The sequence below is a fragment of the Leptodactylus fuscus genome, chromosome 10 (assembly GCF_031893055.1).
Source record: "Leptodactylus fuscus isolate aLepFus1 chromosome 10, aLepFus1.hap2, whole genome shotgun sequence".
In the NCBI taxonomy this organism is placed as follows: Eukaryota; Metazoa; Chordata; class Amphibia; order Anura; family Leptodactylidae; genus Leptodactylus; species Leptodactylus fuscus.
Genome location: NC_134274.1, coordinates 54,167,843 through 54,189,059, shown reverse-complemented (window position 1 = coordinate 54,189,059; position 21,217 = coordinate 54,167,843). Strand labels below are relative to the sequence as shown.

At 44.0% G+C, this 21,217-nt stretch overlaps 1 protein-coding gene across 3 annotated transcripts in view; it reads left to right on the top strand.

The window, feature by feature from the left end:
- The first annotated feature begins 6,510 nt into the window (after positions 1 to 6,510).
- Positions 6,511 to 21,217, top strand: part of HERC4 (HECT and RLD domain containing E3 ubiquitin protein ligase 4) — a 58,134-nt gene continuing 43,427 nt past the window's right edge. For 2 of the 3 annotated variants that reach the window (XM_075258170.1, XM_075258169.1), the window contains exons 1-7: positions 6,511 to 6,695; positions 12,529 to 12,833; positions 14,551 to 14,710; positions 16,736 to 16,812; positions 17,443 to 17,664; positions 17,984 to 18,075; positions 19,637 to 19,767. In XM_075258170.1, the coding sequence (XP_075114271.1) occupies positions 12,608 to 12,833; positions 14,551 to 14,710; positions 16,736 to 16,812; positions 17,443 to 17,664; positions 17,984 to 18,075; positions 19,637 to 19,767 (908 nt within the window). In that variant the 5' untranslated portion in view covers positions 6,511 to 6,695; positions 12,529 to 12,607. The remainder of the gene's footprint in view (positions 6,696 to 12,528; positions 12,834 to 14,550; positions 14,711 to 16,735; positions 16,813 to 17,442; positions 17,665 to 17,983; positions 18,076 to 19,636; positions 19,768 to 21,217) is intronic. The other variant, XM_075258171.1, reaches the window with a different exon arrangement.

Genomic DNA, 21,217 nt, shown 5'->3' with positions numbered 1-21,217 from the left:
GACAGACGCCGGGATGTGGAATGAATGTGGAATAAATATGTTTTGTTTTTCTGCTGGGAGAAGTACCATTCATTCATTCATTCATCCATTTAGGGCTAGTTCACACGTGGGCAAAGGGGCGGATTTTGACAGCGGATTTCGCTTCAAAATCCGCCCCTTTACAATGGTGGTCTATGTAGACCGCCGGGCTTTTTTTTTCCACTAGCGGCGGGCTGCCGCTAGGGGAGAAAAGAAACAACCTGCCCTATCTTCAGGCAGAAGCCGCGCGGCTTCCGCCCCCGGCAGCTCCCTCCTATGTCGGCTCATTCATTTGAGCCGACAGCGGAAGGGAAAACCGCGACTGCGATGGTCGGCAGGCGGGTTTTGACAAGAGAGAGACGCGGCTCACCGTGTCTCTCTCGGTGTCAAAACCCGCGCGGGCAGTTCACGTGTGAACTGACCCTTATACAAGCAGCGCTCAAGAGTATAATAAACGCAGTTCCGATTCAGACATGTTCGACCAATAAATATTTACCACCAGTGGACTCCTGTGCAGATACAGTTGATTATGAGGTCGGATTATAATGGAGCAAATGTGCAATTACTTACCACTGGGCCCAACCCCCTCGCCCCCCACGCAAACCCCAGGATCTGGGCAACCACATATTTCACCCTTAGGGCTAGTTAACACGGGGGCAAGGAGGCTGATTTTGACAGTGGATTTCACCTCAAAATCCACCACCATACAATGGTGGTCTATGGAGACCACTAGTGTTCTTTTTTCCGCTAGCGGCACGTTGCCGCTAGCAGAAAAAAGAAGCGAGCTGCTCTTTCTTAAAAAGAAAGAAAGCTGAGTCGCGGCTTCCGCCTGGCGGCAGCTACCTCCTGAGTCGGCCCATTCATTTGAGCTGACTCCAGAGGGGAAAGCCACGACTGCGACGGTTGTGGCAGGCGGGTTTTGACCCGAGAGTGACGCGGCTCCCCACGTCACACTCGGTGTCAAAATCCGCCCCACATGTGAACGAGTCCCTATTGTAATCTGCCCCTGCACATCATGAAAATCACATGGGTCTGTTTTTTTTTTAAGTCTCCTGCCACTCAAAATTTAAAAACAAATTGCAAAATCACTGCTGTTTATTCACATTCCATTCCCAAAAGTTAATAAAAGTGCGTATATATATATTTCCACAGAAGGATTTTGGCTTACTCACATACATTTTGGCTAACTGCAGTCTTACTTTATTTTATGTCTATATGTCAGCAGTGGGTCCTCCTGTGTCTCCTGCCATAGAGTTTAATTTCATTCAAATGGCGACAGACACTTTGCTGATGCCCCCTGAGCCTGAAGGACAGCTTGAATTTCTTTGGAACTTGATTGGCATTGCAATATATTGGCTTCCATAGTGCCCCCATATAATAAAAGGGGTTAGTGGTAAGCTGCATTCAATACTTACTCCATACCTCCATGCTTCCTCTAGACACATGCAGGCCCCATTCTTACTTTACAAGTGTAATGAGCGTTTCTTTAAAGAGGACCATTCATGGTTTGGGGCACAGGCAGTTCTATATACTGCTGGAAAGCCGACAGAGCGCTGAATTCAGCACACTGTCAGCTTTCCCGATCTGTGCCCCAGGTGAAGAGCTATCGATGCCAGTACCGTAGCTCTTTGCAGTCAGAAGGGCGTTTCTGACACTCTGTCAGGAACGTCCTTCTGTACAAGCAGCGCCAATAGCGCTGTACAGTGTGAGCGGGGAGGAACGCCCCCTCCCCTCGTGATAATACTCGTCTATGGACAAGCACTGTGAGCAGACGGAAGGGGCATTCCTCCCCGCTCACACTGTACAGCGCGATAGGCGCTACTGTGGGGAAGGACGTTCCTGAAAGACTGTCAGGAACACCCTTCTGACTGGAAAGAGCTATGGTACCGGGACCACTAACTCTTCACCCGGGGCACAGATCGTGAAAGCCAGCTTTCCAGCAGTATATAGAACTGCCTGTGCCCCAAATCATGAAAGGTCCTCTTTAAAGGGGTTGTCCCATCACAAGGATCCTATCTATACTGCTTGTTAATGTGGCTGTAAGACTTTTCCTAAATACATTGCTTCAGCAAAACTGCTTTGTTTGTCCACTATATTACTTTATTCAATTCATTGTTGACACAGCCCTTGACTTATCTGCTCAAAAGTCAAGTGATGTATCTGCCTGCTCTCAGGGGGGAGGGAGGAGGGGCTAAGTGCACGGGAGCGAACCTGTGTTTCTAGCTATTCCTGTGTCTACACCACGTGACCTAGCTTCCTGCTTTCAGATAGAGGAGAGGAGCTGCTTTCATTTCTTCTGTTCTCCCAGTTATCAGGCTAGCTAATTCAATTGTGTTCATTATGGCAGAGACAGGCAGTCTCTGTATGTAACACAGAATGGAGTTGCTGCTGCCTGTACTTCATAGTCCAATATGGGCGGGCGGAGCTACACGCTAATTTGGGGGCAGAGCTAAATGGCAGGTAACATGTGAAACCCCGCCCACCAAATGATGCAAGAAACCAGGAAGAAAGAAGATTTTACAGCAGTGAAGACTGGTGAGTATGTGAAGTGAGAATACCCCTTTAAGTACTGATGGAGGCACTCATTACAGCCCTGGGGAGCGAATAGTAAGCAGTGTCAAGTACTCTCCACTCTTCTTCAGGTAACAGCAAGCCCTGCAGCAGAGAACAAATGGAGTTGCAGATTGTTGAATAGTAAAAACAGCTTACTAAAAGCTCCCTGGGGTGCCTGTAACTGCAATGAGGGTCTCCTTCTGTACTGATGGAAGTGCTCATTGTGCATGTATAGCAAGAATGGTGCCTAGGTAGGTGGGTCTGTGGCTCTAAGCATGGCACTGAAAATGAAGGGGGTCTGGTATAAGGGTCTGTAAACAGATGTGTCTGGTCTAGGTTCTGTAAATTTGAGCATCTAGTCAGGGTTCTTTTAAAGAGGACCTTTCATCAGATCGAGCACATGCAGTTTTCTATACTGCTGGAAAGCTGACAGTGCGCTGAATTCAGCGCAATATCGGCTTTCCCGATCTGTGCCCGGTGTAACGCGCTATCGGCCCCGGTACCGTAGCGCTTTAGTGTCAGAAGGGCGTTTCTGACAGTTAGCCAGGGACGCCCTTCTGCCCAGCAGCGCCTATCACGCTGCACAGTGTGAGTGGGGAGGAACGCCCCCTCCCTCTGCTCACACAGCTTGTCCATAGACGAGTGTTATCAGGAGGAGAGGGGGCGTTCTTCCCCGCTCACACTGTACAGCGCGATAGGCGCTGCTGGGCAGAAGGGCATCCCTGGCTAAGTGTCAGAAACGCCCTTCTGACTGTAAAGCGCTACTTTACCAGTACCAATAGCGCTTTACACCGGGCACAGATCGGGAAAGCTGATAGTGCGCTGAATTCAGCGCACTGTCAGCTTTCCAGCAGTATATAGAACTGCATGTGCCCAATCTGATGAAAGGTCCTCTTTAACATGCGGGTTTGGAATATGGTGGGTCTACAAAGCAGGCATAGTCTGGGGTGTGTAGTCAAGAGTGAACCTGACTTGGGGACTATATAAACAGTTAGCTTAGGGTCTGAAATAGGGTTCTGGTCTTTATACTGTATGAGGAAGTGTTTTGGCCCTGTGTGTGTACACGGTGGGTCTGGTCTTGAGGTCTGTTGCCCCGCTCAGTCCTCCTCTTGTCATTTTATTTTGTCCTCTGTTAACCCTTCCTTCTTCTGACATCTACCTGTGTTGTGGTTTACTCATATTATTCAATGTAGATTCAGTCATGCTGTGACTTGCCTGCTTTCCCTAACAGGGAATTGTAGACTATCTATTTGCAGGGCTGTATTTACAGCTCATACTGCCCTAGGCGCTAAAATTGGATAAAACAAAAGTCAGTGCAAGTCAGGTTTTAATGCAGTTATTCTGAAGCAACTGAACTGACAAAAAAATAACATTCATTCTGTGATAAGATATGGAATCTGTCTATGGATGCTTGTCCTAGATTAGCCCCATTCTAAACATCTATCTATAGATAATACAAAACCTCTAAATAATACAGTCCTGCAGTGGCCAAATGATACTAGAAGGATAAAATAGCCTCTCCACCAAGATCAAATACTACGACCACAGAGAAACTGAATACCACCATCATACAATGACCATATAGTAGCCAGACACCAGTTCCATACAGGTTGTAGGCAGACCATACAACTAAACATGGCTTTATAGTCCCACTCTGCTACTATTTAGTCCTGAAATACAAGGCATACTAATTGTGGGGAAGGTATCTCGATAGCAGCAATGGTGCGGACCCAACCAGTCAGACACAGGGACACAAAATCTGCTGCAAATAATAGGTATATTCAGAAAAAAACAAACAAAAAAAAACTGTAAAATAAATAAACCTTTCACTTCAGGCATAAAAAGTAAGCAAAATAAAATACAGCCTAAGGGGCCGTTCACACGGAGTAACGCGCCACGCATTTAGGCACGTATACACGTGTCAGAGTTTCCAAAGCCACCCATTGACTTCAATGTGTATCGCGCGTATGCCAGCACACATTGAAATGAATGGGATCTGTTTTGAAGCTCCGCGCTCTGATACGTGTATATGTGCCTGAATGCGCGGTGTGTTACTCCGGGTGAACGGCTCCTCAACTTCTGGCAAAAAAAAAAAAATAGCAACAAACTGTACGTGGGGCTTACTACCACACACACAAATCAACAAAAAGAGAGCAATACTGTCTTATTATACTCAGTGTATCAGGACAGACCCAGATACTTCCTGTTGCCCTGAAGTGCAGGATCTGCAGCCTTTTATGGCCTAGTAACAAGAGCAGGACCCACACCTGCTATCAAGCCTATTCAAGACCCCCACATAAGTCCGAAATCCAGTGTCATTTGTGTAGCTTTATAGAGAAACAACCTTGAAGTATTATGCAAATGAGGTAGTTGGTGACCTTAGGGCAGGCCTTCAGACCACCGCTTTTGTTGCTCAGATCCAGGACCATCTCTAGACTTTGTGGGTCCTTTGGCGACAGAGCCTCAGTGGGCTCCTTTTGGAGCAACTCATGTGCACTGCAGTAAAAAAACAAGCAAACAAAAAAAAAAAAAAGTTTTTTTTGCTGAGAAAGACCTGCTGGAGTGGACTGTAAAGCCTGCTCAGACATCAGAAAGTATACTTAGAGCACATTATAGTGTTTCATTAACATAGAAGGAAAAATGCAGGGCACTCACCTAAGGAGTTATAAAATCTTGAAAGACTATTTTTTCCAGTTAAAAAGCAGAGCTTTTGTTCTTCCAAGCATGTCTTCCCCACGTCATGTTGTTGTTTATTAACTCGAAAAAAAATTAAGTTTTTCAAGATTTTATAACGCCTTAGGCGAGTGCCCTTCATTTTTCCTTCTATAGTAATGAATTATTATGCGTATTATTCGGCAGTAGAACACCACCATTTTTGAATGGCGTTTATTTGACCGCGCTACATAGATTCCCTTAAATAATTGCTTCTGCTATACAATTAATGTGTATGGAAAAAAAAAAATCCAACCTCCTAGCAACTTGTGTACATGGAGTATGTATATATACAGTGTGAGATTTTCAGGGAGGAATTATCTCTTGGGCTCTCCATCTTTCCTGGTTTAGATGGAATGGCACAACAATAATTTCAGTCCAATACAAAGGATTTTCTGTTTTAACCCCTTCCCGACATACATCGTATTAGGTGGGCTATGGTGGATGTTTAAATATGGCGGCTGCCGGATGTCTGCTGTTATATACAGCAGACACCGAGCGCTAATGCCCCTGCGATCGGTGCCCGCAGGCTCTGGGGCCAGGATCCCGTTTTAATGACAGCGGGGAACCTTTTGAAGGCTCCCAAGTCTGTTATTCAATTCTATGTAGCCTGCAATAAAATTGCTGTTTTTATGCAAAGCATTGCAACGTATTAGCCTCCGCCTCAGAATCCGGTCCAAAAGACTCCCATGTGAACCCGGCCTAACATCTGAAAAAAAATTCTAAGGCTTGGTTTCGTCCCCAATTCTGCTTGAAAAATGCTGACAGAAAAGTCTACGTTTTTCCAGTGGAAACATGGCGGACCCATTTAGTCTATGGGCTCTGCAGGTTTCCCCAGGTAACTGCTTTTTAAGCAGATTGGGTTTCCGTTTTTCAGTTCCCAAGCAGACCTAGCTTACATGTGTACATGAACACAGCCTTAACGTGAATGTGCAGTGAACCGCCTAAAAACAAACCCAAAAAAGTTATTTCCCCTCAGACAGCCATGTCAATGGAAAGTAAACATACTTGTACAAAGCAGGGAGTATACAGGAAGAGAGCAGTGAAGAATGACTGCGAAAGGAAGGGGTTAACCTGAATGGTGTGCCCCATAACTAGCTGGGAGCCCCCTGAAAGAGACTCCATGAGGAGAGCCGTGACATAAACCTCCACAGGCCGGGCTGTAACGTGTGGTGACGTATTACTGGGACCTGCCCGCTCTCTGACCACCGCCCACCACAACCAGAAGCTTCGGGTCGTTTCCAGGCACGGAGGTGACGTCACGTTACGTAAGGCGCTCGGTGCTGAGGCTCCCCCTCCCGGTAACCCAGAACTCCCTGGAATGTTCCACTTCTATCTCCTCCCCCGGTCACCGCGCGTATCATACACGTCACTGAGCGGCGGGGAGAAGCGTATGAAGCTGGAGGCTGCAGGTGAGTAGTGGCCGTGCTGTGTGTGCTCAGTGCCTGGCTGTGGATGTAGCAGAGCTGGGTGTGTGTGCTGGAGTGCTTGCTGTTATGTACACATGAGTGACAGGAGCTGCTCCGTGCACTGTGCAGTTGCTGCGGCTCCTGGACCAGGCCTGTTTACATGAAGCGTCAGTTTCTGCTAGTCATCCTGTCATGTAGATTATGTCCAAATCTCCCACCCCAAGAGGGTAGGACACTCCCTGCTGTGTCGTATACACAGCTGAGCTCTCATATACACCCATGTGGCTTCTAGTCCTCAGCTGTACATGTATGGCAATATTCACACTCTGCGTCGTCGTAGACTTTATGCACCTGGACATACAGTGACATTGTGGGGATGGTGAAGAACCAGGATCTGTGGGTGTCAGCGACAATGTCCAATTCCCCTTAAAATGTCATGTTTAATGGTGATTGTAACTTCAAAGGGTCCCCCACAGACATTTTTCATACAGATATCCACGGGACAGATATCTCTATCTGTTATTGGAGGGGTGCGACACCCAGACCCCACACTGATCAGCTGATCCACCAGAAGGTATGCTTCTTTTCAGGTACAAGAACAAGAGTTGCAGACTCCATCTACCCTACAGCGGTCGCACTGGGTATGGTACCTGAACAGGTTCAGATCTGCAGCCAGATTAGCTGATCAGTGTAGGATCCCCACCTATCAGATACTGATGACTTGTCCTGTGAATAGGACATCAGTATGAGAAATGCTGGAAAGGCTAAGGCCCCATGTTCGGGGTACTAATACTCCATTCTGTTCTGATGATCATAGAGCAGGTCCTATCCTGCTTTGTAACATAACGTGGAATGAAAGCCCCATTGAAATCAACTGGGGACTGAAGGCACTTGGATGTCATGCGAGTGCCTTCTGCTATAAAATTGGGGCGCACATTTGGTTGTGTGCATGAGGCCTCAAGCCCTACATAGCGGAAACTCTTCTAAAAAAAATAAATAAAATAAGCTGCAGAAAAAAATGCAGCAAAATCTTTAGCTTTTCAGTTCCCCAGATATAGGACTATTGGAAAAACCCAATGTTTCCTCTTGTTAAAAATAACCCGCTATGTTCTTCAAAATTTAGTTTTTCTGCAGTGTTTTTGTTTCCACAGGGTGTGGATGAGATTACACAAAATCTCATAAACTTTGCTGGTATTGTAAAGCGCAGCGTTCTCTTCTTCTGTGCCCCCGTAACATCTAAAAACGTTGTGTTTCTGCAGTATGTGGCCTTGGTGTAGAGGGAGGTCCAGCCCCCAGTCATTTGTCATACTGAGGACCTATGCACAAGATAGGCCACCAGTATCTGCCCATGGGGAAGGGGTCCTCAGATAGATCAGCTGTTTCAGTAGCCTACAGTAATGGACAGAGAGTATGCTTTTGTTTAAGTAATAGGAATGGAAGTGCCGCCACGTCCCCTGTATATTGATGGCACCAGGAAACTGCAGCGCCGCACCTATGACTTGAATAGGAGTAGACTGCACCCACTCCCTGTCTTACTGAGTATAATAGAAAGGTGTGAAGGGACACTGGGTTCCTTTACAGTGGGATAGGGTCCCAATCCTTATCCATAAATTAGAAGAAGATCCCACTGAGGCATAAAGTCATATGCAAGGTGAATTTATTCAGAAGATGGTAAACACACAATATAGTGCATGTGTAAATGTTTTCGGCTTATCACAAGCCTTCCTCAGACTCCGTCTACAGCACCAGTGCCCGTTTTGAGGCAATAACAAGATGATAAATGTATCTGCCTCCACGCCACCAACGTGCTTCCCTGGCAGACTACCTATGGGACAAATCAAGGTCTTACCTTACCAGAACGGGATCACCAGCCACCTGCCTGTTACGCTATTAGAGCCTGGATCTCCAATACGTTTATCATCTTATTTCCTCAAAACTGGCACTGGTGTCGTAAACGGAGTCTGAGGAAGGCTTGTGATAAGCCGAAAACGTTTACACATGCACTATATTGTGTGTTTACCATCATCTTCTGAATAAATTCACCTTGCATATGACTTTATGCCTCAGTGGGATCTTCTAATTTATGGATACGTCTTACTGGGTAGGTCATCAGTATGAAAAATTCAATTGGGATTGGAAAACCCCTTTAAGGGTGCGTCCACTTTGGATTTGTTCAATGCTATTTTGATCAATGAAATGAGCAGATTGTAAAACTGTCAGAATGACTAATGCAACAAAACACTTTCCATTTGCAGCGGTCATGACTGACTGTAGTGTTGAGAAAGCAGATGGAACGGTTTTTTGTTTTCTAAGAAACTGAAAGCAGACAGAAGGGACCTTGCATCTGTCTTCTTAACATTGCAGTCAGTCATAACTAATGGTGAACAGAAAGTGTCCCATCTTTCATCAGTTGTTCTGAAGCTGGGTTCACACCCGAACAATGGAGAGGCGGGCAGACCCTATAGACTATAATGGAGTCCGTCATTATAAAACTGAAACCATTGGAGAGAAAAGATCTCTGTGACGATTTTTAGGGTGGAGACTCTGACGCAGATGTGAACCTTAGCCTGACACCATTCTGATCCTCTGACGGAGTAATACAGTAGTGTGAAAGTGGCCTTATGTGTGCACCAAAGTGATTCCATTGAAAAATATAACTCGTCCCGTAAAAGACAAGCGCCTAGTGTTTTTGAGAAAAGCAAAAAATTATTGCACTCGGGAGGTAAGACTAGAGCAACTTCCTTTAAGTGTAACTGAATCTTTGCAAAATACTTTATTTAATTCTGCTTTTTTTTGCTAAATGGCCCTAGAGTCACTGTCCCTACGTTGCCAGGGTAAAGCCTTACCCGGAGATCAGTAGACACTAAGTATGGCTCCTATACTGGCTAGTGACATGGCATTACTCACCTCTGCCCTCTGTGTTCAGAGATCTGATGGATTAGAAGTGTTTGGTGTTTGTAAAAAGCCCTGTCTGCCAGTGTCTTCTAAACTGCTCAGCGTCTCCTCTGCTCCCCCCTCCCTCCTAGCCAGCTTCCTTGGAGACTGACCAGTTCTAGTTACAGAATATACATACAGGCAGGTTTCTGAGCGCAGACTGAGGAGCAGCCAGGCTACTAGCTAGTATACGAGTCGCACTTTGATCTCTAAGTACGTATTTTCCCTAGTAACAGTGTGTTTCTCTATCCATGGGCCAGGACTCTAGGGCCCCTGAGTTAAATAATAAAGTATATTGCAGAAATTTATCAAATAGCCCTACATGTTTGCTAAAGATTAAAATGATTGTTGCACTTTACAGAAAGTCTTATCATTAAAGTTGGCCCTCTCAAAACTGCTGACAGTGATGTGTAGGCAATGGAGAGAGCAGTGTGTATGTACCTAGTGCTCTCGGCACTGAATAGTAACCGCTCTGTCCTCTCTGCACTGTGATGATGGCAGGGGTCTCCTGGAGCACATTCAATGGAGAGTGCCCTGGGCACAGCACATGATGGGGGCGCCTCCAAGGTACTTGTAGTGACAGCACTTCGGACATTAAAGGAAACTTGTCAAGGTGATTTGGGACACTAAACCACCTACAGAGCCTAATGGACATGGGGTTTACTGTTCCACATTGCCTAGTGCTCGCACTAAAAATAAAAAACCTTCATACTGGCTTTGCTGGCACAGTTCTTCAATGAAGCAAGACTACGAGTACGCTTATGTACGCAGTTCCTGGACCTCGGGCACGTGTAGTGAAGCTAAGGAGTACATCCTCAGTTTCACTGAAGACCTGTGCAAGTGCTGGGGGCACCAGAGATGAATATATCAGACTCATCTCTAGGGGAGTATAAAGGTTTGTTTTTCGTAAATGTGGGCATGGATGGCCTTATAACAGGTTTATCTGGATACTGTCCCAAATTGACCTGACAGGTTCCCTTTAAAGGGAGTCTGTCACCAGAACCTAGCATGTCAAACAGCCCCACAGATAGGTTAGGATCACCTGAATCAAATTGCCGGGATAGCTGTATTTTGTCAATATGCAAATGAGCTCTTTGGAGCACTAAGGGCATTGGCGCTTACCTCTTTAGTGCAATGGGAACACCTTTGTTGCTTCAAAGAGCTCATTTGTCTATTGATGATTTAAAAAAAAAAAAAAAAAAAAATCATATATATATATTTATAATCTCAGCAACAAGGACACAGATTCACAAGGGGACAACACGATTTGATCCAGGTGACTCTAACCTACCTATCTATGGGCAGGATTGACATGCTGGGTTCTCGTGACAGGCTTGCTTAAAATGTGGATTTCTCTGTCAGTCAACCTGCATACCCAACACCCCCCCGTTATGACTACACTGCTATGTAAACTTCTTTCTGTAGCACTTTCAGCAGTTATGAGGGGTCAGACTGACAGACCCCCTATAAGGAAGCCTAGAGTCACCTCTTTACACTCTGCTTGTTCCTGGCAGAGCCTATTTTAGTTTTTCCCTTTACCTCCATATCTCTTTCGCTGAGTATACTGAAACCCTGACACGAGGACTTATCACCGACATGAATGAATTATACATGTTCTGGATCTACCTGAGACTATTCCTGTATCTTATTGGGATTACTGTAGCACAGAACATGTATACTGCATGTGCTTTGTTTATCAGCTGTGACACCGAATGCACTTTCTACTTCTCTGCCTCTAAGGCCAATATTATGTAAATTCAAGTTATGACAAATTCCCTGCTCAACACCCATGACCATTGCGGCCAAAAATCAAATTTTAAGGGTTGTCAGTAAAATATGGAACTTTATATGTTGTGAAATGTTTTCTGCAAACGAAGAGCACCGAAAGTCATTGCAACACAATCTCTCGTGGATTCCGCAGCTGATTAGGAAAATGTCCTTCTAGCCACTTTCAGGCTGGTATATGTTGTATACCTTTTATTTTGTTCTATAGTATACCACAGCCAACTATATGTATTCTCTACATTGACATGTAGTACAAAAACTTAGTGGTATGTGTGGGTTTTTTTTTGGTTTTTTTGTTGTTGTTTGTTGCCTACCAGTGATGGTATAGGTGGTTTGTACATTGTACCAGTTGGCACCAAGGGGTAAGCTATGTATGGAGCAAACTTCCATTGTACTTGAGGCAAAAGATTTCTGTTTGCACATGCTAGTAGATACCATACCGTAGTTATTTGAAGGGGTTTTCCAAAAAATATAAGGACAGGGACAGGTTGCAAAAAAAACCCATAACTAATATTTGCTGTCTCTTTGCCATTTTTTTTTTTTACCGGGCACAAAGTCTGACATGCAGGACTTTGTGTCCGATTTAAATTAAAAAAAAACGGTTTCGCTGTGGAGACCAGAGGATGCCCACGGTCGGACATTGACTTCCTGGTTTTTGTCTCCTGTCCAGTTTCTTGAGCAGAAGGCGGAGACCGGTCGCAGGTGTGAACCCGCCCTTACACTCCAAAACAAGCAGCAAAATCTACACCAGAAAAACTCAGCATTTCCGTATGTGTGGAGTAGGCCTCATTCTTTGTTATAAAAGCCATAGGATATATGGATCACTCATGGCATATATGGCCTTGTGCATAAGACCTTATATTGGGAAGGCCCGGGTGATACATGTCTGCATTAGGGTACTTTATGCAAGCACATATTTATATCATGTTCTAAAAACTTAGTGGATGAAGCACTGACTGAAAGAGCTGTCATGTCAGTGACATTTCCCAGAAGACCGGGAGCTGACTTATTTGTCAAGCTCCTTGTGATTGTAGCCAGACGTCTTATTGCTTTACTCTACTAGATCTTTATACCGTTGCTTAACTTTTATTTTTTATCTTTCATCCAATTTTTGCAGCACTCCAGTGTCCTGTCTCTGAAAGAGCCTCCGCAGGCCGCGGTCCTGGAATACCGCTGATATTGGCCACCCACCAAACATGTTGTGCTGGGGAAATGCTTCCTTTGGACAGCTGGGACTTGGAGGAATTGATGAAGAAATAGTTGTAGAGCCCAGAAAATGTGACTTCTTCCTCAACAAAACTGTCGGGGATGTTGGGTGTGGAAGCAGACATACTGTTTTTGTACTGGATGATGGGACTGTCTACACATGTGGGTGCAATGACTTGGGGCAACTAGGTCATGACAAAGGCAGGAAAAAGCCAGGTAAGTACCTGAAAGACTGTGCTTTATTTTAAGTATCTGCAATCTATTCTGAAGCAATTCTGCTGAAGTGGGAATGTTATCTCTTGCTGACAGGTCGCCTTTCATTGTGCTTCTAGCACACCTTACAAGTGTAAAGATCCATGATGCTCATATGTTTTATAAAGCTAAATACAAGTGTTAGGACATTGTGAAACAAGCATCCTACTCTTTTTAATGTCGCCAGCCTAAAAAACTTCCATAGATAATATAGCAAAATGGTTATTCCATATCATCACTTTCTCTGTTACACATCTTTGTACTCCAAGCCTGAACTCCTGCACACAGTAACATTCAGTAAGAGGCAGAAACAGCCCTTAATACAGATGCCAGGGAAAGAGTTAAAATTTCATAACTTCATACAAAGCTGATAACATTTGTTAATAAAGTGTATTACAAAATTTATTTATAACACAAATACTGCCAGAAAATCTAAAGTTGTCTGAAAGGTTAGTTCGCTGCAACTTTATAGTAAAGCTGGTCATACACCTTGTCTTGGTGGAATTGACTTATCATTTATTGTGTATAGGGAAGTCCCAATTTTTTTTAAGGCAGATTTTTGCATATGGGAAGAGGGGTACAGAGCTGTTGGTCAAACTAACATTCTGTGATGGCTATCTAGGGCAGGGGTCCGCGGGGCATGTTGCACCGGTCCGCGTACCGGTGGCGAGGAGTCAGCAGCTGCTGCCACAACACTGATGCTTGGTTGTTGCTCATCGGGATAAGGTGAGCAAAGTGCGGGGTTGAGCCGGGACCCGCTGTACGTCCGGGATTCTAGTACTATGCAGGACATGCAACGGGTCTTGGCTCCACCCCGCACTCGCCTACCAAACTTTGGGCAACTACATCACACGTCACTTATCCCTGTGACGTGTAATGTAGCTGTAGTGAAGTTAATAGCAGCATTTGGAGTGATATCAGTCATCAGTATCCATCTTCATAACAATGTCTGTCATCAGTATCCATCTTCATAACCTGCAGTGTCCGTCAGTTTGCACTTTCTCTTGTGTTTTCATATGTACATAATTCTAATATACACCCCCATACTTAACTCTGTCCCCAACCACACCCCTTCCCTGCCCCCATCCACACCCCTTCCCGCCCCCACCGGGCCATATCAAAATTGTCTTTCTGAAATTGGTCCCTGGTGGAAAAAAGGTTGTGGACCACTGATCTAGAGTATATAGCAAATCAGAGCAGAGATATAAATCGGAAGTATTCGCAGGCATATACCTTTTGACAGATGTATGTCAAACGTGATGGAAACAAATCCGTACAGGGGTTGTCCCAGATTAATAACCGTTAACCTATCCACAGGACAAGTGTCTGACCACTAGGTTCTTGTTAGCAGACACTTACCCTTTAAATTGGCCACCTTCTTTAATGCCTACTCAGCCAGTAAAAGTGAGTTGATATATGTATAACTGTTCATCTTCTCACTCCCTTAGTAGAACTCCCTTCCTCAATTTGGAACAGTCACGGGTCACATATCCTCTTATCGGTGAAAGATGAGATCCCATGAGGTCCCTGTGTTCCTCCTTCAGCACCCCTTGATATGTTATTTATTTCCTTGGCAGAGAAGGGGTTAAAAGTTTACTTGTAACGTATCGTCCTAACAAATTTGTGTTCTTAAATTGAGATCTGTAAGTGCTGTGTAACGCTTTCATTTTCCTTTTCCCAGAACAAGTAGGAGCCCTGGATGCTCAGAATATCGTTGCTGTCTCATGTGGGGAATCACACACTCTTGCACTAAATGACAAAGGTCAAGTGTTCTCTTGGGGCCTGGCTAAAGATGGACAACTAGGTCTTTCAATAATAGAAGAGTATGTCCGAGTACCAAGGTAAAGGCTTTCAACGTAATTGCTTGCACAGGAAAATGTATTGCTTAGTTGGCCTATTTAAAGAATTCACAAAGTTTGGTAAGGCTGCAGGGTACACAGCAGGGTACATGCAGTTTTTTTTCTGCAGCTTTGGCAGCAGTGGGTAAAAATCCACAGACACATCTCCAGAAATATTCCTCTACAGATGGAGTATGCAGCAGACTGGGGAATCTTCAGCATGCCTACAATCCCCTGCAGAATATTTCTGTTTCATATGACTAGGATTTCATTAAAGGGATTCTATCATTAAAATGACATTTTTGGTCCCTAACATGTAGGAATAACCTTAAGAAAGAATATTCTTCTCCTACCTTTAGATGTCTTCTCCGCGCTGCCGTTCGATAGGAATCCGGGTTTTTTTCTGTATGCAAATGAGTTCTCTCGCAGCAGTGGGGGCGGTCGCCAGCACTCAAACAGCACTGGAGGCATCCCCAATGCTGCGAGAGAAATCTCCAGCACCACCTCCATCTTTGTCTGGAATGGCCTCTCCCTGCGTCTTCTTCCGGTGCTGGGGGTCAAACTTCTACGCATGCCCATCGGGCAGAGCCGACTGCACATGCCTGCGGCCATTTTTTTGTTTATTACTTTCGCAGTCCCCAGTGCTGCAAGAGAACTCATTTGCATACCGAAGAAAACCGGGATTTCTACTAAACGGTGGCGCAGAGAAAACATCTAAAGGTAGGAGAAGAATAGCCTTTTTTTAAGGCTATTCCTACGTGTTAGGGAGAGAAAAAATGTCATTTTAATGATAGAATCCCTTTCATTTGCAGAGTGCCAAACTTTGTTGCTGATTTTCAGCATGTATTGTCTATATTGTATTCTAATAATTAGCTGAGCTGGTGTAATGTAGTGAGATAGTAAAATTGTCCTACGTCCCATTATTATACATCAATTGATGTAAGACTTGATTTTGCCAGAATGCAGATCTGCAGTATCCATAAATACTTTGCAGGGAATTTATCAAGACTGGCGTTTCGTACACTAGTTTTATTCAGTTCCCCTGCTGGCGTAGATTGCACTTGGAGTATTAAGAGACTGTAGCCTTGTCAGGAGGCTGAGGGCCTTCAGAGTCCAGGGGCCACTTCTTAGGGCCTTCTTCAACTCTGTGGTGGCTTCAGCCATCTTTTTCAATGTGGCCTGCTGGGGAAGCAGTATATCAACCAGGGACAGAAATAGACTTGACAGGCTGATCAGAAGGGCCAGCTCTGTCCTGGGGAGCCCCTTGGACCCAGTACAGGTGGTCGGTGACGGGAGGATACTGTCCGTGGTGATCTCCATGCGGGAGAACAAATCCCACCCCATGTATGGGTCCTTGATGGGACTTGGCGGCACTGTAAGTGACCGTCTGCTTCACCCCAAGTGTGAGAAGGAGCTATCGCAGGTCCTTCCTTCCAACCGCGACCTGGCTGTATAATCTACATCAGTCCAAGCGAAGATCACTCTGCACAGAAAACTAATGATTATGATTATGAAGTCTTTCTTCTTCTGTTCCTTAGCTGCTATGGACTCCTAGTATATCTTCTCTTCTCAGCATATGTTTGCCTATGTCTGTATTATATTACTGTGTATTATCCTGTATCTGTATTACTTTGCTGCTGTAATATGCTGAAATTTCCCCACTGTGGGACTATTAAAAGATTATCTTATCTTACCTTAATTCAAGCACATTGCACCGTCTTTTGTGCAAAAAATAACTGCCACATCTACGCCTAAAACAGACGTAGATGGCTTAGTAATTTTGTCCATTTTGCAAAAACTTTTGCAATAAGCATGTCACAGAGAGCTAAGTTGTGTGGACGTTTTTGCCTCCAGTTGGTAAGACATGATTCTGAATACATGCAAATATTGATTTGTCTTCCACATAAAAATAACATACAGTATATACACTGAGATGTGTCTGATAACATAATGCCATGCCAAGATTTCTACTTTACTACATAGTATTTTTTACTTTTTTGAATATTTAATTTTATTTTGTTCCCTTAGAAATATTAAGAGTTTATCGAATGTGCAGATTGTGCAGGTAGCCTGTGGTCATATGCACTCAATCGCACTCTCCAGAGGTAAGGTGTTAATGCTAATACTACTGTATTGTGCACTAAAATTAATGTGAGATTGTTGAGGTTTCTTGTGGGAGAGATAAATGACATTTTACATTAGAGAAGACCTCCAGCAGAAACGCTGCACCTTCCCTGCACCTTGTTTTAGTCTCGATGAGTTTTATATATTATGTACTTCATTTTCTACAGTTCAGCCTCTTCTCTGCTCCTGTTAAAACCATCTTGATCTTTATATTGTGCTTTAGTGGGAGTTAGTCTCAGCACTGATCCAGTGCCATCTCTACCTGCTGGGAAGAACAGTATAACTTTCTATCTTTCTGTGTTTTCCTAACTAAGCTAAGAGACCACAGGTATATAGTTGGAGAGGCTGAATAGTCACCTGCTTTATGATAACTGTGTGACAGGAGTCTGTCTGACTATCTGTGATAGTTGTGATAGGAGTATCTGCATCTTTAGGCTGTCTGTGTAATGCATGGATGCCCAGGAGATGTGCACTATTGCCATCCATTACCCTAATGTAAGCAAATAGGAGAAAGTCACTTTAAATGTTGTTAAAAATCATAAATTTACCTGTTTAGCAATTGTCCAAGTTGTGAAGTGATATCTATTTTCTTGTATCATTTATATTTACAGAAAGTGAAATTTTTGTTTGGGGAGAGAACAGATATGGGCAGCTCGGATTAGGCTGTGAACTTAAGAAAGAGATGACACCCAGAGCCTTGAAGTCTTTATCTGGGATCCCCTTTCGCCAGATTGCTGCTGGGGGAGCACATAGCTTTGCACTGACACCTTCAGGAGCAGTTTTTGGTTGGGGAAGAAACAAATTTGGACAGCTTGGTCTAAATGATGAAACGGGTAAGAAAGATTTTTTTTTACATACACATATATATGTTGCACTTGAGAAAGGTCCCAGTGTGGACCGATACGTGGTTTACTGCTTTTTCCAATAAAAGGACATTTTCCAGCCACACAAGTTGCTGACAGACCGGATTATTTTTTTCTATTGCAAACCCTTTTGCCTGGAGAGGGTTTTCTCTCCAGATTTGCTGGTGCTGCTGCAATTGTTAGATTTTTTTTTTTTTTTTTTTTACAGACTATCTATCTATCTGAGTCTGCTTAAAACTGTATGCTGTCATAGTTTTGGTCAATCATTCATTACCCTTTTTACCTATAGACAGATATTGTCCATGTCTTCTTAAATCATTGCGGAGTCAGAAAATCGTTCATATCTGCTGTGGTGAAGATCATACTGCTGCACTAACAAAGGTAAAGAAAAGTAAAGGTGAAGGTTCGCTTCTCTATTTTAGTAGCAACCACACCAGCATCCATAGAGAATTAATATGAGTTGCCCTATGTGCTACTTCTACTTGATCATGTCATTGGTATATACTGTATTGCTGCCAGCTGCAGTGTCTTACAGGTACTTACACCATAAGTGTCATCTTTACATGGTCTGCTCATATTTTATATTGTAGTAGAAGAGTTTTCTATTTTAAGAGTCTCTTGCATAGAGACTAGTGGTGAAGGGTCGGCTCCTTTTGCATCCAGTTATCCATGTAGTCTTATGTCCTGGTTTAGAGGGAGTTCACACTTGCGCCCCTGTCGGGTTTTCACCGGTGTCCTCAACCCTGGCGAAACTGGACAGGGAACAGAAACCCGGCGGTCAGCTTTAAAACCTATTCACCTGAATGGGTTTGTAAAGGTGACTGCCACTGTCTGCGGGGAAACTGGGGTTTTTTTTTTTTTTGTTTGTTTCTTTTCTGCTGGACACAAAGTCCTGTATGTCTGACTATGTGTCCGGCTGAAGAAAACTGTTTCGCTGGGGCTGAGGACGAAAACATGGTGGGATGGCAAACACTGGACAGGGGCGCAAGTGTGAACGAAGCATTAATTAAATAAAACCCATGCATGAGACACTTTACCCACGATCAAGTAACATAACGTTCTTAAGAATTCCTGTGTCTCTGGTCAGCCATTTTTCTTCTCCAAATGTGTCCTTCTTACAAACTTTTATCTACGTCTAAATCCTTCAGATAGAGCTTACTCCCCCTCTCCCCCTCTACTGCTTTGTGTGCAATAAGATGCCAGGAATGCAAAGACCCTTCTCCTTGTACAAGCACTACAGCTGGCCATGTACATCAGAGGGCGTCAGACAAGCAATTTTTTTTCGCTATCTGCCCTGACTGCCCCCTTACATATTTTTGCTCAGCCCAGCAGAGCATGTGTGCATTGCCAATGCAAATCACTGCTGCCAGATTTCCCCTGTCCCCCCCCCCCCCCCCACAAGAACAGACATTGGAGACATGTTAAAATCCAACAGCTTGATCCTTCCAATATCTGCCATTGAGAGAAAGATTACCTGGTCAACTGGCCTTTATCTAATGTACGTGGCCAACTTACCCACTGCTACCTCTTGTTCATTTCAGGATGTAAGATGGGGAAGGTTTTGGCAAATTAAAAGGGTTGTCCTGGATTATAAAACGTAGAAAAGGGCCCTACTTCCTCTTCCCAGGCAGTGACCTCACTCACGTTCATTGGTTACATGGCCACAGGACAGCTCAGTCCAAATGTGATGTCACTACTTGAGAATAGGAAGTGTAGCTGAAAGAAGGTAACCATGTTTTCAAACCTGAATAGCCCCTCGAGTGACACACTAAACTACTGCTCACAGTTTGATCATCACAAAAGACAGCAAATGATGCATTTAGTTATGTTCAGCCTGCTCGCTAAAAGTGAATTTCTCCTTTTAAATGCTACAGCAAAGCAGAAAACCAGTTGGTAAAATGAGTAGTCCATCTCTTATAATTTTGCTCTCTGGTCTATTTAGGAAGGTGGAGTTTTTACCTTTGGAGCTGGAGGATATGGACAACTTGGTCACAATTCTACAAACCATGAGATCAACCCCAGAAAAGTGTTTGAACTCATGGGAAGCATTGTCACACAGATTGCTTGTGGAAGGTAAATCTTTCAATTTGCCATACACAGTACTTTAATTAAAGGGATTTTCTGGGATTAGAATATTGATGGTCTATCTACAGATTGTCATGAGCATCCTCACGTGGAACTGTGACTCTTGACACCTAAACCGATCAGCAGGTTGTAGTGCTTGTGTGGGCACTATGTCGTCTTCATAGTTCACAGAGCACACTGTCATGGGTTTGCTGATGACTGTTGTGTTGGACTATGTCAGGCAGCGCGACACATGTGGTCTCACCGAACGGATTACCAAACACAGATGTGAACTATGGGTTACCTTTTGGATCCCCCCCAACACCTCCATAGACATTAGATGGTTGGCCAGTCCTGCTGAAATTGGCGTGCATCTAATGTGTATGACCACCTTATAGGAGAGCCAGCCCATTGAGTATACCCCATTTTATATATGTTGATCTTATCTCCAATTGTGTATACCATTGTAAGGCCACATTAATATACAGTAACATGCATTCAAGAGCTGTATGGTTTGAATGAATATGTTGGTATACATTTGGCCTTAGATGTAGCCTTTAACATAATGCCGTTTTTATGGTATAGAAACCCTAAATGCAACACATTAGCAATTTGTAAGTTTGGTAGATTTTAAAGGGAGTCTGTCAGCAGTAAATTGGCTATAAACCTAATCCCTGTACCTTGTAGAAGTGATTCTGCATTTGGCTTTGGAGCTTCCATTTCATATAAACTACAGTTTAAGTCATTTGCAAATGAGGGGAAAAAAATGCTTTGTCCAAGACCCAATGGCCAGACAATCTAAGGCGCAGTCCCAAAGCATTTTCCCCATATTTGTATATGAATAAAACTGTTATTTACATGAAAGTGGGGCTCCAAAGCTGAATAAGAGAGACGTATTTGCAAATGTAGAATAGAAAATGGACCAGTCCCCTTGTAGGTTTCGGCCAAGAAGGAAAACAGCGCTCGCCCAATAAGATAATAGGTACTCCTTTATTGACACACAACGCGTTTCAGGCTTCACAGCCCTTTCTCAAGTGCATACATATCATTCCACATTGGCCCACTGTGGAATGATATCTATGCACTTGAGAAAGGGCTGTGTAGCCCGAAACGCGTTGTGTGTCAATAAAGGAGTACCTATTATCTTATTGGGCGAGCGCTGTTTTCCTTCTTGGCCGAAACCTACAAGGGGACTGGTCCATTTTCTATTCTGCATCTCTACGTCTGAGTGACGCATACAGCAGCTGCCTAGACCCTTAAGTTAAGGTGTTACGAGCTTCTTGAGTGTTGTGTTATTACACAACCTCTTCAGGTGAGGGGGCATTTGTCCCAACCCAAATTAGTCCTATTTTGTGAATTTATTACACGAGGATCCGCTCTGTGTGGTCTCTTCTCTTGTATTTGCAAATGTAGAATCCTCTCTATGAAGTACTGGGATTAGGTTTATAAAGATTTTATT